This window comes from Bos grunniens, chromosome 1, assembly GCF_055505025.1.
Source record: "Bos grunniens cultivar Pamir isolate PY7600 chromosome 1, Bosgru_T2T1.0, whole genome shotgun sequence".
In the NCBI taxonomy this organism is placed as follows: domain Eukaryota; kingdom Metazoa; phylum Chordata; class Mammalia; order Artiodactyla; family Bovidae; genus Bos; species Bos grunniens.
Window position 1 is genome coordinate 92,997,782 of NC_141165.1, and position 15,499 is coordinate 93,013,280.

Below are 15,499 nucleotides of genomic sequence, written 5' to 3' on the forward strand. Positions count from 1 at the left end.
AAATGTTAGTAAAACCCAAGGCAGAAGTCTTTCATCTCTAAGCAATCACAAACCCTCATTGTCCTGGAGTCATCTGTGGATATGTTTATTCCCCTAGAAGGACTCTGAACAGCTTGAGGGCAAAGACCTTCTGTTTTCATTTTTCAGTCCCCAGTGCCCAGCACAGAACTGAGTCAACAATATGTGTTTAGTGTACATTTACCAGAAAGAATGAAAGAAGATGAAACTGGCCTCATAGACTACTATCCTTAACAGAATCTTGAGGCTATAAGTAAGTCCAACCTCTAAGAAGAGATGTTCAGCTTCTTAAATTCACAGATAAAGGAACCAAGAAATAGAGAACGAAAATGACCTATGGAGAGGAGATGGTGCTGCTGGAAGTGGCAGAGCTGGCCTGGAACCAGGGTGTTTCCAGTGTACCGCTTGGCCTCTTCATCCAGAGGAGCAGCAGAAACCACAGAGTGCTCGCTCCGGACAGCTCAGGGAAAGGGGAGGCACGGTGCTTGCCCAGCACTGCTGAAACTGCAGCACGCTGCTGTGAGGCTGAAAACCCGCCAACAGGGCAGCACGGAACAATCCGGACCACAGTTCTGTGAGGGGACTACTATGTACCTATAGCTTCAGGGCACAGAGGGCTTATACCCTGCAGAAGCTCATGCAGAGTTGGGATTTGAAGCAGGACAAGCTGGCACAAGGCCATGCCCTGAACCTCTGCACCAACAGGCTGCACCAACCAGTGCACCAACAGGCTGTGCCAGGGTCACCCAAGACGGGAATAAAATGATTTTGGAGGAGCCAGCCTTCGCTTCCCCTCCTGTGCATGATCCCACTGCTCAGGGGCTGCAACCATTGGGAAGCAGAGTGGCAGCAGACAGGGCAATACTGGTGTCAGAGACCAAGCCAGGTGTAGAGGTCTAGGTCCACAGAGAAAAAAAGCCAGGGTGGGACTAGATGTATAAGAGATTTATCGGGGGTAACATTTGTGAAGAATAGAAGATGGCAGGGAGAACCTTGAGACCCTGCAGCTGATGGAGGGCTGGCATCTGTGAAGAAAGAGGACTGCTCAGGAAGTCCTGGAATACTGCCGGTTCCTAGACTGTCCTGGCCAAGGCCACGGGGAAGCCTCAGCTGAAGTCTCAGGCTAAATAGCAGCCTGTCTCTTATGAGAAGGAGCTATGTTAGCAGCCCTGCCCGGCTCAGTCACCAGTTGGGGATGGTCTCTGCACAAAGACGAGGGGAGATTCAGAAGGGCAGCAACTGGGACCGTGAATCGGTTAGGTTCCCCAGAGCAGGAGATGGAGGACGGCGTTCTAGTGGACACCCCAGCACGATCAGAGCCGGTCACCAGGCCAGTGGTCCCAGTTACTCCAGCACAGTGTTCCCTGTGCAGCATCGGCGCAGCTCACGTGCAGAGAGCACCCTCCCCTCACACTCATCATCTGGTCAATGCTCTCCATGTGCAGTTGCTCAGAATCACCCAGGGGACCGAGGGCAGACTGCTGGGCCCAACCCAGACACGCTGACTGAGAATCTCTGGGGCTGTGCCCAGGACTCTGCAGTTCTCATGCCAGAGCCACTAGTCTTCTGTTAACTCTTACCAAGGCCGTCTCCATGTGACCAGTGAGGAAACCAATGCTCACAGACACCAGTGGCCTAGAAGCACTGTTTCAGGGCGCCAAGAAAGCGGGGTACCCCTGGAAAGTGGTGTGTTTTAGAAGGTGAGGATAGAGATTTTTCTACAGGAGACTCTGGTGGGGACCAGCTTATAATCAGTGTACATGGCCCATCTCCCCCAGGGAGAATATGAGCCTTCAGAGGGCAGAATTCTGGTCTCTTTTGTTCATGAGGTGTCCCCAAGCACCTGGCACAGCGCCTGCCACTCAGCCAGTGTTCAGTATTTGCTAAGGGGAGGGGGTGGGGAGGGGTGGTACTCTGCAGGGGTTGCTCATTTAGAGAAGGGCCGTGGGAAGGGGCCTGATCTTGAGACCACGTGGAGGCCTCCTAGAGTGGAATCTGATGGTTTTACTTGCCTAGGATCTGGGAACACGGGGAGGCAAATGAGAGATCGAGGATGCCGGGTTCAATATCCATCGCTCATTGCTCAGGCTCCCTGCTGTGTGCTTGCTACCTAGAACATTGCCAGGCACATAGGAGGTGCTCATTAAACACTTGTTTTGAGAGAGAGAGAGGGGAGGAAGAGATGTGGTGTGGAAGGGAAGAGAGAAAGAGAGGAAATTATAGGCTTCAATCCCTGGAATCCATGGAATCCCTTCCAGCCTTTCCTGCCTGCCTGTTCCCAACTCAGACACCCAGCTTCCTCATCTTGCTTCAGGATCCCAGGCCTTCAGTTTAGGGGTGGGGTTGGAAGTGGGGGGAATATAAACAAACATACTAATATAAAATAAATTTTATTATTCTAATTAATAAATTTAATTAATTCTGGGCCTCACCTGTTTATGACTACAAAATGAGGTCACATTAATTTTTTCAAGTGTGGTTTTTAATAGTTCTACATGCATATGATTTTTTTTTTAATTAAGAAGTACAAAAGCACAACACGCATCTCAAACCTACCACTCACTTCCCTTTTGACGTCACCTTATAGCTGTAGGAAGGTGAAGAGAGGGCACCAGCTGCTGCCACCAACATCTCACTCCTGGGTTTCATTCTGGCTTTGATTAAGGAAACCCTTTCTAATTATAGTAAACAATTAGGGTATAGTAGGACAGAGAAGGCAATGGCACCCCACTCCAGTTCTCTTGCCTGGAAAATCCCATGGATGGAGGAGCCTGGTTAGGCTGCAGTCCATGGGGTCACTAGGAGTCGGACACGACTGAGCGACTTCACTTTCACTTTTCACTTTCATGCATTGGAGAAGGAAATGGCAACCCACTCCAGTGTTCTTGCCTGGAGAATCCCAGGGACAGGGGAGCCTGGTGGGCTGCCGTCTCTGGGGTTGCACAAAGTCGGACATGACTGAAGCGACTTAGCAGCAGCAGGACTGAAGACAAGCAGACCTGGGTTTAAGTCCCAGCTCCATCTAATCACTTAGCAACTTTTCTTCCTGCTCTTGTCTTTCCTTCCCCAAAGGAAGGTCTCACCAACTCCCTAGGTGTCAGTTTCCTCAAACCCAAACCCCAAGGATGAAAAAATGATGGCAAGACTGCCCTCTCTATGGTGTCTGGATGACCCCTGGTCCTTAATTTGACCCCATTCCTTGAGGAGGTGATCCATGGGGATGGCTGACTGAAATCACGCTCCCAGGAGCTCTGGCTGTTTTACAAAGATACACATTACCTCGCCCTGCAGGGGTGGAGACAGAAGAGGAAATGGAGAATATTTCATTCTCCACTGAGAATGGAGAATGGTGGCTGAGATGAGACCAATGCTAATTTTGCAGATTAAAAAGTACTTATTGCCAAGACTTCTAGAGAACATCTGCTGCTGCTGCTAAGTCGCTTCAGTCGTGTCCGACTCTGTGCGACCCCACAGACGGCAGCCCACCAGGCTCCCCGTCCCTGGGATTCTCCAGGCAAGAACACTGGAGTGGGTTGTCATTTCCTTCTCCAATGCATGAAAGTGAAAAGTGAAAGTGAAGTTGCTCAGTTGTGTCCGACTCTTGGCGACCCCGTGGACTGAAGCCTACCAGGCTCCTCCGCCCATGGGATTTTCCAATCAAGAATACTGGAGTGGGGTGCCATTGCCTTCTCCAGAGAACATCTAGCCATCATGTAACAAAGCAAGTGAAGTGCCATCATTTAGCAGGTCAAAAAAATACCATTAATCCCTGTTAACGTTACTCATGATCTTTTCTCTTCTCCAGGACACACGTATTAACCTGATTAGCCTGGTGGTCTGCCGTCTATGCGGTCACACAGAGTTGGACACGACTGAAGTGACTTAGCAGCAGCAGCAGCAGCATGAGAAGTTTATACTGTGATTCAGGTCATCTTCTCAATTTATTCTAACATTATGCATATAATTAAGTCTGTTATCTCTTTCCTCTGTTCATTCTGGTTCTTCCTCCTTTTTCTCTTTCTCTCTCCCTCTCTTACACACACACACACACACACACACACACACACACATACATACACACACACACCAACATTCACAGGTTGGGAGAGAAGGCAGAGCCCAGGTGTGGGTGGGCGGAGGCAGAGGTGATGGGTGTAACAGTTGTTCTCTTCCGACTGCTTCTATTTTCTCAGAGAAATAGGAAGCAAAGCTGTCAACTGAGAGCCAAGTTTGGAGAGGAGGTTTTGAGAAAAAGGAATCTGAGAGTCTGATCTCATTCTGAATTGTGCCTGCTGTGAAGAGTGAGAATTTGCAGAGCAAATAGAACAGGCTCTTAAAGAGATACTCGCTCTTGTCTCCAATCGCAGCTGAAATGTGACTAGAAAACAAAAAATGCTAAGTTCCAACCCTCTTCCTCTGCCGTGACCCCCTTCCCCACATGCACATACTTCCACCGCCCCGTTCTAAGGAGACTGCAACGACAAATCCCTGAGGACTTAATGGGAGGCAGCTGAACTGCTCTAGACCTCCCTTCCCCACTTCCCTCTGCAGGAAATCAGCAGTTTGAAGGAGAAATCACGAGAATCCTAAATTCTACGGGTTTCCCCTTCCTTCCTGAAAGGGGAGGAAGGCAGTGCCGTGCTTCACAACCAGCTGAGTGAGGGGGGGTACTGGCCGAGAGTGAGGGCGACCACACGAAGGTGACAGCGGCAGCTGCTCCTGAGTCAGCCATGTGCTGGGCAACCTCCCCGGCCTCCAGATCTGTCTTATTGGAGAGGGACAGGTGGAGTGTAGAGAGCAGCAGGGGGCCGGGGGGGCACAGCCTGCACCCCTCTGCTGTGACCAGGAGGGATGAGGAGAACCTTCAGGAGAGAAACTGACTCTTTTCCCTCAGGGCTCCCCTGGTGAGGCTGGTCTAGGGCAACCCTGGAGACAGGGAACCCCGAAAGAGGAAGGCAAGGAATGAGAGAGGCATCCATGTCCCCTTTTCTCCTCTAAGCCCTTTGGGCTCAGGACTGACTGTGGTCGGGAGGAAGGAGGACATGACTTTAAAGTTTTACAACTGATCAAACTGGATGGGGCTTCCTACCTCTGGGTATATATCCAAAGGAAATGAAAACAGGGCATCAAAGAGGTATCTCTGCCCCATGTTCACTGCAGCTTTATTCATAATAGTCAAGATAAGGAAACAACTCAAGTATCTGCCAACTGATGAATGGATAAAGAGGATGTAGTACATATATACAATAGAATACTATTCAGCTATGCGAAAGAAGGAAATCCTGATGTTTGTGACAGTATCAATGCACCTTAGGGCATTATGCTAACTAAAATAAATCAGAGAGAGGAAGATAAATATTACGTGATACCACTTATATGTGGAATCTTAAAAAAAAAAAAAGTCAAATCCATATTAATAGAAACAGAGAGTAGAAAAGTGGTTGCCAGGGGCTGGTTAGGGGGCAGTGGTGGTGAGGGAAATAAGGGGAGGTTGGTAAAAGGGTATAAACTTTTATGATGAATAAGGTCTGAAGATCTGATGGAAAACATGGTGACCATGGTTGATAACACTATACTGTGAAGTTGAAGTTTACTAGGAGAGTAGAACTTAAATGTTCTCACCAAAAAAAGGTAAACATGTGAGGTGATGGATATGCTCCTTAACGAGATGAAGGGACACCTTTCACCGTGTATATGTATATTAAATCACCACAATGTACACTTTAAATATCTTACAATTTTACATTCATTCATATCTCAGTAAAGCTGAAATTAAAAAATATCTGGACTGGGATGGACTGGATTGGATTTTTAATACCCTTCACCACCCCCCTCTCCACACAAAACTAAAAAGATGACACTAAGGAGCAGGGAAAGCAACTTTAACAAAACTAAAAAGATGACACTAAGCAGCACAGAAAGCAGCTTATACGAAGGCAGTGGCTGGAGAAAAAGAAAATCATTCCATGTGTGCTTCCACTAAATTCAGACAATTCATCAAACCAGTTATAGAGGTAAAACAGGTCATGCCTCAGAATCCACTGGCTAAAATGCTCTTCTTCCCTTTTCTGTATTACAAGGTTTAAGCATTCAGTTTTGCCACTTGGTCAGTGCTAACTGAATTCTAGTGCTCCACCCTAAAACTGCAGGCAGAGGACTTCCCTGGTGGTGCAGTGGCTAAGACTCTGCTCCCAATGCAGGGAGCCTGGGTTTGATCCCTGGTCAGGGAACAGCTCCCATATGCCACAACTAAGAGTTTGCATGCCACAACTAAAGATCCCACAGGCTGCAAGACCCGGTGCAGCCAAATAAATAAATAAATACTGCAAGCTCTCCTGACAGAAAGACACAGAAAAAATGTTTCCTTTTTTTCCTACAGCTGCAGAAAAGTACAGGCTATTCTGTACTGTCACTTTTTATCAAGTGGGAAATTGAAAAACAGTCATAAAAGTCTCCATCTTAATCTTCTGTTCAAGAATCCTGTGTAAATATGTATTTACTGTTTTCTATTATTCTAAAACTGTCATCAAAATATTTCTACAGAGGAGTCTTCTTGTGCACCTGGATTTAAGACACCTGCATTTAAGAGGTTATTACCATGTTCTGTAAATGGTAAATCCCCACCCCTAAAAGTCTGCAATTTCTGATTGTCCTGCTGAAGAATCTACTGTACTAGTTTCATTATTTAAAACACATCTGTTTTCTGAAATATATAAATACATATGAGAGCTTTTAAACCAGAAAAAGAGCTTTGGAATTTTCTTCTCCCTTTACATACAAAAGAATGATAAATCTGATGCCTTTGCTGCAGTCCTGCTTCAGATACAGAGTTGAGATCTCTGTCTCACTGAAGTCAGCACACAGGCCTGGTTAAAGCCTCAAATCCTCCATCTCTCTCAGGCCAGCACAGGTCACTCCTAATAGTTATGAAGTAGAGGGCATTTGAAACCCAAGAGAAAGTGCATGCTCAAAGCATTCACATCAAAACCAACTGAGGAACCTCCACAGTAAACACTGAGTGTCTCCAGTAGGCTAGACAGGAAGACCACAAAGAGAGTGAGACACGAGCCTTCACAAGCAGCCTCAGAGGGTCCTCAGAAGACCCACAGTCACCACACAACACGCTCAGTATGGTGACAGAGCTGGAGACAGAAGGCTGTGGGTGTTTTGAAGAGAGAGGGCCAAGAGCCTGAACAGTGAGAGTGGGTTTTCATCAAGGAGATGCTACTTGAACTGGAACTTGAAGGTAAAAGAGGAGAAGGAAGAGCTCCCAGAAATGAAGAAGCAGGGGGTAAGTATTCATTGTACATGATTACAAGTGCAGTATGATCGACTTGTTATGTATTTGTAAAGATCTCTCTGGAGGGCAATGCGGAAGGCAGTACTGGGATTAGAGGCACCAGACAGGAGGCTAATAAACAACATTCATTTAATGTATGTTGACGAAGCATCTCTTGTGCACCTGGGCACCATGCTAGATTCTGTCTAGAGGAGAATAAAGACTGTCAAATAGGTGACAACGAGCTGGCACCATGTCAAGTGCCATACCTAGGAAATTAGAGGGTGCAGCTGTTAATAGGAGCAGAATCTCTTCAGACTTAAATAGTTTGCAATACAGAAATCCAGCTGAAAAATATGTGGTGCCATAAGGTAAAAGAATGACAGATCTGAAGGATATTCAGGATGTAGAACCATCTAGTAGACGCTGTGGGGACCCCCACATACACACCTCACTGTTCCCATGCACCCTACAGCCTGCCACTGCAAACATCTCTGAGTCTTAACCTGGGGACACTCATGTTTGGCTTTACAAGAGGCAGGCCAGGAAGCACCAGGGAGTTAGCACCCCTGGGAGTGGTCCTCCACCAACATCAGATGAAAGACGGTGGGACAACTCTGAGTGCCTTATGCAAAGGACCCAGATGGACTGCATCTCAAGTGCCTACAGTGGGAACCTGCTCATCAACACACCTTGTCCTGGCTCCTCTCCCTTCCCTGTTTCATTTCCCCATTCTCCTAACAGTCCTTCCTGGAATCACCTCCCAAGTAAACTACTTGCACTCAGATCTTTGTCTTAGAATCCACTTTTGGTAACCCAACCTGAAACAAACAGAAAAAAAAAAAAAAAAAAACTTAGTGAAAGATCAGATGGTAAAAATGGAAACCCAAATATGAGGCTATATGATTTCTAATTTGGGAAATGGTGATCCCATTAACTGAGAAATAGACTCTTCAGGATAGGAAGAGGGGTACATTTGGGGCAGGGGCTGGTGAAGACAGGATAAGTTTGGAAACATTGAGCTTCAATGTTCCCTTGGGTAACAGGTGCCCAAGGGACTGTTACCTCAAAATTCCCTGAGTACAAGGTTAAGACTCTTGACTTTGAAAAAAGTGAAACAGTAGAAAAGGGACTACACAAGAGAAGAAACCACCAGAAATGAATGTCACTTCTCCCTAGGGTAATTACCTAAGAGAATACAAAGCCCTAGCTGTCTCTTCCAGCCGGTTTCTGTATTCTAGCTTCTCATAGTTGGAGGGACTTACTCCTTTAAAACCATACATCACTCCCCACCAACAGCCAGCAATTGCAGCGGTAGAATCACTGTCTCCACCGTGGAAAAATGCTCGGTGGGCAAGCTCCTTCCAGGAGTCTCCTGCAGCCAGGATGGCATCATAGGCAATCATGGGGGCATCGTGTCCACTGCTGCCGCCCCAGCCAGAGTAGCTCACAGAAGTGTAGAACTGATCCCTTTCCTTCACATCAAAGGGCTTGGGGAAGGTAGGGGCTGATTTGCCATCCCAAATTCCTCTGAGTTTTAGGTACTTTTCCCACTGGTCTTGGAAGTAAGACCTGTAGGAAGAAAAAAAGACTACAGTCAATTGAAAAAATAAAGTCAAAAGCCATCAGGAAAGGTACCAGAAAGACATGTGAACAGGGAGAGTTCCATCATGACTTCAACCTCTAGAACTAATATGATATGATATAAAAAACCAAAATGAATGTTAAGTGACCTTCATTCAATACATTTTTGCTAAGGAGTGATATAAATAAGGCATCGATATCTGTTGCTATTAATGCATAAAGAAGATATACAGCAAGTTAAAGGTGAGAAATGTAGGTTTTGTTTTTCCTGAGTTGAGAATTAGGTCAAGTGTCAACTTTCAAGGGTGAACGTTATTTATTTAGTCTGTCATCATATATTTTATTATTTTATATTACTTTCTTAACAAAATTGTACACATTTAAGGTGTACGACATGATGATTTGGTATACATATGCATAATGAAATGATCACTACCATCAACCTAATTAACACATCATCTCCTTATACAGCTACTTTTTTTTTTTTAAGAGGGAACTTCAGAACATCATGACCGTAGATGATTTCAGCAGAAAGCCTCTGGACATTTTTATTCTAAGAAAGGCAATGTGAAGTAAATTCAAAAAAGGGGAAGATGCGGTCTTACCACTTATTAATTAGCTGGTGGAAAAACCTATCTTTAGGTCATTTTAACCAAGGATTTCACAATATTATTTGTTTGTCAAGACAACAATGAAAAAACAAGTTCCAGAAAATAATCAGGAAAATTTATCTCAGTAAAGAATAGCCACAGGGACTTTTCCCTGGCGGTCCAGTGGTTAAGACACTGCTCTTCCACTGGAGAGGGCACGAGTTCGATCCCTGGGTGGGGAACGAAGATCCCACATGCTGTGTGGCATGGCCAGGAAAAAACAAAAGAGAGGAAAGGAAGAGCCACAAAACTCTGGAGAACAGGATCCGTACACATGAGGGAAGCAGTGCAGCCGCCCTACTCACTGAGGTCTTCACTTGGCTCCTTGGTGGCCATCACAGCTGGGACTGTATTTAGAATCCTTAGCAGGAGGGTGGGGAGGGGGCTGGATGCAGTGGATGATGAAATTGGACGGGAGACCGATGATGGTTGCTAAAAGTCTGAGTTTTAGGCATACACATGCATGCAGGTGTGCACACAGACTCAACCATTTTCTAGCAGGAGTGTGCCCCTGCAAACTCACCAGTGTTGAAGATTCTGCTCCACAAAGTAGCCTGATTGGACAATGTACTTTTTAGCTTCCGGAAGTACCTCCATCAGTCCTCTTCCCCACTGCTGGGGAGGCTTGCCGTTCACAGCATAGGCTGTAAAAAGAGCAGACACAAGGGCTCCCAGGTAGCCTGTCGGATGGTGATGGGTCATCCGGCCGCTCTCGATGCTCACCTGGATCAGTGAGCCCAGCTGACTGCTGTGAGGGAACCGGAGACCAATGCACATGGCCCTCATGGCGGCCCCGCAGCCACCCTCATGACTGTTAAAGGGAATCCTCCAGCCATCGGCTTTGTCTGGCTCCAGCAGCATGGCGTTCTGCACTGAGGCACCCCCTGGGAAGAGTCGGGTAGAGAATGGGGTCAGGGTAACGAAAGCAAAGGCCTGGCAGGAGGAGAGAACCAAGCCCTGCCTCCAACTTTCCTGGGTGGAAAGGAAAGCCAAAACGTGTGATGATGAAGGCCCCCAACTCCAAACCCCAGGTCAGCACTGAGCCTTACTTACACAAGGGTACTTAGACGCTGTTGGGTTTGTGGGAGGGGCTTTTCATCAGGAAATGTTATGAGCTGAACTGTATTGATGATAAGCTGAATTGTATTCCCCAAAATTCATATGTTGAAGAGCTAATCCCTAGAACTTCGGAATGTGACTGTATTTGGAGATGGGCCTTTTACAGAGGTGATGACTTTAAAATGAGAATGTTAGGATGGGCCCTGATTCAGTCTAATCAGTGTCCTAATAAGAAGAGGAAACCTGAACACACAAAAAGACACTAGGAATGTGTGCTCTGAGAGGGCACAGCATGGTCTGCAAGCCAAAGAGAAAGGATTCCTTCAGAAGAAATGAAACCAACACCCTGATCTCAGGCTTCTAGCTTCCCAAACAGTGAGAAAATGATACCTGTTGTTTAAGCCCAGCCAATCTGTGGTATTTTGTTATGGCAGGTCAAGCTAACTAATATAAGAACCAGGGAAAAGGTGGTTCACATCAGCTGTTGGCCAAGTGACTATAAAAAAGTGAGCAAGAACCACTTGTGAGCAGACCTGGAACCAGAAAAAGAGTCTCTACAAAACCGTTTCCAGTCTTCTTTAAAAATAAAAAGTTTTTCTTCACAGATATTAAAGAAAACTTAGAAACTACGAATAAGTGAAAGGAAACTAGGAAACTATAAATACTCTTATCACCCAGATCTTTCCCAACAGATATACATACATACTCTTAATGAGAATGGGTTCATAAGATACATAGCGTTTCATAATCTACTTTACTTCATATACATCTTTCCGTATCAGTAAACACTTATCTGTATCATTTTAAATGGCTGCAGATGTGTCACCATAATTAAATAAATGACAGAACATTTAGCTGGTTTCTAGTTTTATCATAACTAAGAAAACTCATGTCCCAGGACTTCCCCTGTGGTCCAGAGGTTATGACTGCTTTGCATTGCAGGGGGCATGCGTTTGATCCCTCGTCGGCAAACTAAGGTCCCACAGGCTCTGGGTGTGGCAAAAAAATTAATTAAAAAATAAAAAACTAGTATCTTTTATAGTTAAACCCCAATCAACATTTTAAATGACTTCCTTGGGTCTGTTTTAATCCTCCACCTGCCCAGGACCTCCACCAGCTGCTCTCACCTGGTGCCCGGCCATCCATGTCTCCCATGCAGTCCTGGTAATGCTTAGCAAGGAGGGAATACAAGTGAGTCAAGTCTGAGACTTTGCCAGCTTCCAGGAGTGCTTCTGCTGTGGCCAGGTGCATCACGGTGTCATCGCTGACTCTCCACCTCTCCACATCTATGGCATCCAAGCCACCAAGCTGGGCCAGCTGCCTGTGAATTTTCTCCCCATTCTGGAGGAACTCCCACTTTCCATTGAAGTATCCCAAGGCATCTCCAGCTGCACTCAGCACCATGGCTGCCACATACCTCTCCATCAGGGCCCCACACATGGTGAAGCTGTCTCTGGGGGAACATAAAGATACACAGAGGATGGGGAGAAAAAAAAATTAGAAAAAATAATAGCCCTATCAGCATTTTACTGGGGCTTCCCTGGTGGCTTAGAGGTAAGGAATCCACCTACCAATGAAGGAGACAGGTTCAATCCCTGGGTCCGGAAGATCAACTGGAGGAGGAAATGGTAACCCACTCCAGTATTTTTGCCTGGGAAATCCCACGGACAGAGGAGCTGGGTGGGCTACACTCCAAAGTGTCACAAAGCATAAGACACGACTGAGAGACGGAGCACACACATCACATTTTACTGATTACTCACTCCTTGCAGGCACAGTATTAAGGGCATATCATTTAATCCTCACAACAGCTCTATGGGAAGTGGAATAAGCCCATTTTGTTGTGTTGTTGTTGTTGTTTAGTCACTAAGCTAAATCGTGTCCAAGTCTTTTTCAGCCTTGACTAGCCCACCAGGCTCCTCTGTCTGTGGGATTTCCCAGGCAAGATCAGAACTTTGTCTTGTCTTGTCAAGTTAGGCAAGACTAACTAGGACCCTATCTTTGCCTCTCTGTGAGTGGCAAGCCCATTAAATTCTGCAAATCAACCATTTTCTCTTTTTGGTTGAATTTGGCCTTGGAATGCATCCCTCCTTTTCGTAAACGTTAACTTTCCACTGGTAACACGAGGCACTGTTCACAAAGCACCTGCACCTTCAGTCTCATCAGAGAGCCTGGATGACAGTCTGCATGTCAGAGATAAGAAAACGGAGGGCCAGAGAGGGTAACTTCACGCAAGCAACAGATGGAGGCACTGGATCCAAGTCTTCTGTTTCTGGGCCATTCACCTCAGCACAGACCTACTTACCTTGAGCAACCTCTTTGTGCCTTACCCTTCATATCTGTAAGGCAGTGGCACAAACAGTAATAACCTCATAGGTTGGTCATGAGTAGTAAATGAATTAATTTAAAAAATAACTTTAGTTATTCTTTTTAAACATATTTATTTGGCTGCGCCAGGTCTTGGCTGTGGCAAGTGGGATCTTCCATCTTTGTTGCTACATGCAGGTTCTTTTAGTTGCAGCACAGAGGAACTTCAGTTGCAGCATATGGGACCTTTCTGTCACAGCATGCTGAATCTTTAGTTGCAGCATGCAAACTCAGTTGCAGCATGTGAGATCTAGTTCCCTAACCAGGGAAGTTCCAGTGAATTAATCTTTATAAAGTACCTAGAACAGTGTTTAGCACATAATAAGTAGTATTTTTTATTATTCATACACAACCAGGGGAAATGATTTTTCCATTAATTGAACTAGAATACTGTACTTTCTCCCCACAATCTTCCTTTCAACAGCAGTATTTAAATTTTGTGTTCCTTCTAAATGTTTGACTTGTAGAGTCTTGGGGTCTCAGCTAACACTCTCTCTCTCCATGAATCTCAGTTCAGTTCAGTTCAGTTCAGTCATCAGTCATATCTCTTTGCAACCCCATGGCCTGCAGCATGCCAGGCTTCCCTGTCCATCACCAACTCCCAGAGCTTGCTCAAATTCATGTCCATTGAGTCGGTGATGCCATCCAACCATCTTATCCTCTGTCATCCCCTTCTTCCTTCAAACTTTCCCAGCATCAGGGTCTTTTCCAATGAGTCAGTTCTTCCCATCACGTGGCCAAAGCACTGATGCTTCAGCGTCAGTCCTTCCAATGAATATTCAGGACTGACTTCCTTTAGGACTGACTGGTTGGATCTCCTTGCAGTCCAAGTGACTCTCAAGAGTCTTCTCCAACCTAACCCCCAGTAAAGTCCTGGTTTCCCATTGTGCCCTACAGCTTGTAGCATTCACCCGAAGAGCCTTCCACTATGTGTCCTCCGTCTATCATCCACTCCACTTCACCAGGCCAGGAAAACACTTTGAAATGCTGGTGGAGTAGCTCATTCTCTTCTCAGCTCAAGCTCTTACCCCATCCAAGATGTCTCACTCTCCTCCTCTTACCTAAAATCTATTTGCTCAGGGTTAAGTTCAAATCCTTGGCCTTCCCAAGGGAGTCCTGCTCCAGCTGCACTGCTGTAGCCCAGGGAACGCCAGGTGCATGTTGGCAAGCACCTGAGAAAAATGATGAGGACAGACTGAGCAGCCCATTATCGAGTTCCTGATCATATTGAATTTCCTGGCCCAGAAACGGTATCTGTAAAAAATTGACTTACATATTTTAATGTTTATAAATGATGCTTAGGAACTGGAGTTCTGGGCTGAAGTCCTGGGCTAACAGTCCGGGCTCTGCTCAGAATCAGGTGTGTGATGATGGACAAGCTACCTCCTTCCAGGACCTCAATTTTCCCACGGTAAATCGTATTGCAGGGATGGGTGCGGAGGTAGTGGGGAGCTATAGATGCAACCTGGGCTCCCGTCCTGCGCTGAGAGCTTCATAGACCAAGCTTAGTTCTAGACTTCTGAAGACGGATCTTTAAGCCCCTGTACCCTCTTCTAAGGAGCTTCCCTTGTAGCTTAGTTGGTAAAGAGTCCATTTACAATGCAGAAGACCCAGGTTCGATTCTTGGGTTGGGAAGATCCCCCGGAGAAGGAAACGGCAACCCACTCCAGTATTCTTGCCTGGAGAATCTCATGGACTGTAGTCTGCCAGGCTCCTCTGTCCATGAAATCGCAAAAGTCGGACACGACTTAGCGACTAAACCACCACCACCACCCTCTTCTCAAGTCCTCAGCTTCCTGTCTGTAATTCCTCCTGGCTCCACCCGAATGTGTTTCTGTGGCTTTCAAGTGAGGCTGGGGGGTGGTGGGCGACGACCACCTCACCCTGTAAGAAATTTTCTTTTGAGTTTTTACACCGTGCTGTGGCCTCCCGCTTTCCAGAACGCTGTTATTCTTTACACGCTTAAAATTTCCAGTTGACGGTCTCGTCCCCGAACTTTACATTCAAAACGGAGATCTGGGCAGTTGATTCACCGCAGTCTTCTGCGTTTTTTGTTTTTTGTGTTTTTTTTTTTGAGTGGGGGAGGGTACAGGTTCAGCCCCGACAGGGGTGGAGGGTGGCCCCTAGGTCACCGCGGGAGAGGGGCGCGAGGGACGGGACGGGATGCGGGCGGGGAGGGTGGGGGAAGGAAGGGCGGGCGGGACCGGCAGCCGCCGGGAGAGGAGCGCGGGTGTGGGGGCCTAGCGCGGGGAGGGGTACCTGGTGGCCGGGAGGGGTGTCACGCTCGTGAGCCCAGGGCGGGGCCGGGCGCCGGGAAGTCAGGGTGCGAGGAGGCCCAGCGCGGACCCCGGCGCGAGCCGAGAGCTGAGCACCAAGCGGGGTGGAGCGCCGCGTCCGCGGATCGCGCTCAGGTTCCACAGGCCCGGACCGGTGCCCGGCGCTTGCAGTTGCTCGAGCGTCAGCTGCCCGCTGCGTCAACCGTCCCCTCGGCTCGGGGGGAGGGGTGGGGGTGGGGGTGGGGGTGGGGGAGGGGTGGGGGTGG

General features: G+C 47.1%; 1 protein-coding gene and 1 long non-coding RNA gene across 2 annotated transcripts; one reads left to right on the forward strand and one right to left on the reverse strand.

The window, feature by feature from the left end:
• Positions 1–5,746: 5,746 nt before the first annotated feature.
• Positions 5,747–15,450, reverse strand: ADPRH (ADP-ribosylarginine hydrolase). Its single transcript, XM_086404369.1, has 4 exons — positions 15,217–15,450; positions 11,718–12,043; positions 10,055–10,415; positions 5,747–8,869 (listed from the first exon to the last, which is right to left on the reverse strand). Exons 2-4 carry the CDS (start codon positions 12,028–12,030, stop codon positions 8,482–8,484), a joined length of 1,062 nt encoding a protein of 353 aa, XP_086260495.1. The 5' UTR covers positions 12,031–12,043; positions 15,217–15,450; the 3' UTR covers positions 5,747–8,481.
• Positions 10,443–11,912, forward strand: LOC147379934 (uncharacterized). Its single transcript, XR_015165039.1, has 2 exons — positions 10,443–10,562; positions 11,696–11,912. It is a non-coding gene; the product is annotated as an uncharacterized LOC147379934 (long non-coding RNA).
• Positions 15,451–15,499: the final 49 nt, after the last annotated feature.